The sequence below is a fragment of the Chelonoidis abingdonii genome, chromosome 1, assembly GCF_003597395.2.
Source record: "Chelonoidis abingdonii isolate Lonesome George chromosome 1, CheloAbing_2.0, whole genome shotgun sequence".
NCBI lineage: Eukaryota > Metazoa > Chordata > Testudines > Testudinidae > Chelonoidis > Chelonoidis abingdonii.
In genome coordinates, this window is record NC_133769.1 from 209,839,120 (window position 1) to 209,842,469 (window position 3,350).

The window sequence follows — 3,350 nt, forward strand, 5'->3', positions numbered from 1 at the left end:
GTGCACGCGCGGCGCGTACACCTACTGGAATGGATATGAGCAACACATCTCAAAGAACAACAGTTACAAAGGTGAGTAACCGTGTTTTCTTAGCTATGACCTTCCTCTGTTCATGATACGAAAACCCTTCAACAAAATGAAAATGGAGAATATTCTTCAAACTATCTGAAATGTTTTCTCAATGGAAATACTCCACTTGAGACTGTTTTTAACACCTAGAAAATAGAATACATCTGGAAAATAATGAATAATCAGTCATCTTAATGGTCATATACTACAGTGATGTGCAAGAGTGGGGTAAAGATTTGGCAACAACCAAAGCACTCCTGATGACTAAGCACATTACGGAAGGAAAACTTGTAGGGTTCAGAGCCTTAAATTGCCATAGCTCAATTAACTTAAATGTTTTGTTTGTGAGAGTGGTGGCTGCCTAAAAAATGAATAGAATTGCATTGTCAATTAAATAACTGATTCGCTTTGCTATTGTACACAGAAATTTTGGTAACATTTTTTGCATTGTGTAGAATCCATTTTAAAAAAGATTATTTTTGTAACTGACATCTTTTACTCTTTTCTAGAATGTGTTCTCACTTGTGATGATTTGACATTATTAACCCTTCATTAACCATGATGGCAACACAGACATTAAGTATAGACAACTATCAAGATGGACAAGTGAGAGCATTTTTTCTCCTCTATGTATTGCATTACTATTAGCAAGTGAAAAATGACCTTTTTTGTTTTAGGTTAGGCTCTATATGTGATGTGATATGATGTTGCATCTTTGAGCAGTGGTTCCTAAAACTGCATTTAAATTAACGTTAGTTAGGGGCCAAGTCATGCCATTGATCCGCACTCTGAAGACCTGTTCTCCGTTATTGCTATATGCTAGTCTGAGCAGTAGGTACAAATCTTCCTGCCAGTAGATGGAGACAGTGTTAACTGTCAGAAGAAAAACTTGAGTTGTTGCTTCCCCTACAAAGAGGCCTGGTTAGCTGAACAGTCAGCTCTTTTATTTCCAAAGAGGCAATTCTCTAGATTGCTATCTTCTGTTTGGAGTACCTCCTTCTTTTATTTTGGAGAGCTTTTTTTATCCAAAAACTCTTTTCTTTGACAGGTTTACTTAGTTTAGAATACTTGTGTGCCTTGGTAAAGAGCTGGTTGCAGGATGAATAAAAATCAATGATTTTCAAAAAAAATAAAAAAATCTGATTTGATTTTTTTTAGTTGGATTTTTTTGATAGGTTTTTTCCTCAAAAAGCATTTATCTACAGATAGTTTTAATTAACATACATTATAAGTAAAAGATATCTCATCATGGAATAAGGATTATACATTCTAATTCTGTAGTATGAGACAATATATTCATGTAATGTTTAAGAAATGTTTTGTAAATGAATTCCAATAGTTCATGGATTAGGGATCCAATCTTATGGGGCTCCAGGGGCTTCTGTATAGATTATTTAGGTTAATCTTTCTGTCTACCCAATGGGACTCAGTGCTCAGTTTAGAAGATACCATCAGTGATGCTTAGCTTTGCAGTTCTCTAACTGTGGATTTGTGTCTCTACTCCAGAGATAATATGCTTGTTAACAGCAAAAATGTTTTTAAATAAATACATAATATATAGAAGTAAGACATCAATTCTGTTGTCCCTCTGCAAATTTGTGTACACAGAGTCAATCCCTTACATCTCTCTAAAAGTGAAAAGTTTTAAAAAGTTCAATGAATAGAAGATCGTTGGGGGTGGAATAGATCTGGACAAGGAGAAAAGACTGAAGATAAATGTGAGACGAGAGGGACAGGCAGTAGAAACAAAAGTGAAACTGTTTGAGCAGCATATTCCAGAAGTCTTGAGGTCTTTCTGAGTGTAGCCTTCATTGATTTGAGATCTACCATACCATTCTCTCAGTAGAAGGGAAAAACCTATAATGGCAGCAGGTCATAAAAGAGATCCAGTTTGGGAATATTTTAATGAAGTTCCTTTACCTATGGGTAAGACTGGCATGTGTACAAAATGCAAACAGTGCAACAAAGAAATGCAAGGCCTGGTTGCCTGCATGAAACAACATCGTGAGAAGTGTTCCTTCTCAGGAGGAAGCTGCCTTGAAGATGATGAAAGGAACATGTCTGAAATGCAGGATCTTCAGGTTGGTAACTTTTTTTATTTCATACTTCTTTCTTAAGGACTGCCTATCTTCCTTCTGGACTATTCTTGAATTCTCATGTGTGAGCAAAAAATATAGTTTTTACTCTCTGCTACTATCATTTTAGATGCAGTTGTGATAAAATAAATAGCTGAAATAGTCAGATCTTCCTTTTACCATTTCACCTTTAAAGTGGTACTGTGTCAGTGAATGCACTGAATAATACTAAATGAGCAGTAATGGTGGTAATAATTAAATAACGGCATTGACTTGTTTTGTTTAGGAGAATCTATCCTCAACATACAGGATTCTGAAAACTACCCACCTTCAAGATTACCATCATTTTCTCTAGTTTCAGAGTTATCTGCCAATGACAGTGTAGTCACATCATGTATGTCACGTAGCCACAGTATATCACCTGTAGCAAAAAGGAAAAAAAAAATCTCCATCATCCAGAAACAACTGTAGATAAGTTTGTGATAAGAACCAGCAGATTACAAAAAGGCATAATTGATGAAAAAATTGCCGGGTTTGTTTATGCAACAAACTCTCCATTCCATATGATTGAGAACTCACATTTCATTAACATGGTTCAGTCCTTAAAACCAGAATACAGTCCACCAACAGAGCAGATATCACAGGCAAATTGCTGGATAAAGTATATGAGAGAGAAATTGAGCAGTGTGCAAAAGATCTAGAGGGTAAAATTGTTAACCTGAGTCTTGATGGGTGGAGCAGTGTCCACAATTATCCTGTTGTATGTGCTTGTGTGACAACAGAAGAAGGGTATGTCTTCCTTGCTGAAACAATTGATACATCAGGAAATGCACACATAGCAGAATATTTAGAAAAAGTAGCAGTAAAAGCTATAACAAATTATGAAAAAAATACAAATGTCTAGTATGCAGCTTGATCACAGACAATGCTGCAAATGTATCCAAGATGAGAAGAAATTATTTAGAAGAGAGTGAAGAGAGTCTCAAGCTAATAACATACGGTTGCAGTGCTCATTTCATGCACCTTCTAGCCAAATACTTCAGTGTTCCAGAAATAAAGGCTAATGTTGTTGAAATTGCAAAATACTTCCATAACAACCACTTTGCAGCAGCTGCTCAGAAAAATGTGGGAGGAACCACACTAACTCCCACAAGACATGCGATGGAACTCAGTAGTGGTCTGTTCTGAGCATTGTATCAAGAACTG

General features: G+C 36.0%; 1 protein-coding gene across 8 annotated transcripts in view; it reads left to right on the forward strand.

Moving 5' to 3' along the window:
- The window catches only part of PKNOX1 (PBX/knotted 1 homeobox 1), a 145,146-nt gene that overhangs the window by 69,930 nt on the left and 71,866 nt on the right, over positions 1 to 3,350 (forward strand). For 7 of the 8 annotated variants that reach the window (XM_075073968.1, XM_075073982.1, XM_075073980.1 and 4 more), the window contains one exon: positions 579 to 2,150. The exons of the other annotated variant lie outside the window; for it this stretch is intronic. In XM_075073968.1, coding sequence (XP_074930069.1) covers positions 1,932 to 2,150 — 219 coding nt within the window. In that variant the 5' untranslated portion in view covers positions 579 to 1,931. The remainder of the gene's footprint in view (positions 1 to 578; positions 2,151 to 3,350) is intronic. 8 annotated transcript variants of the gene reach the window in all.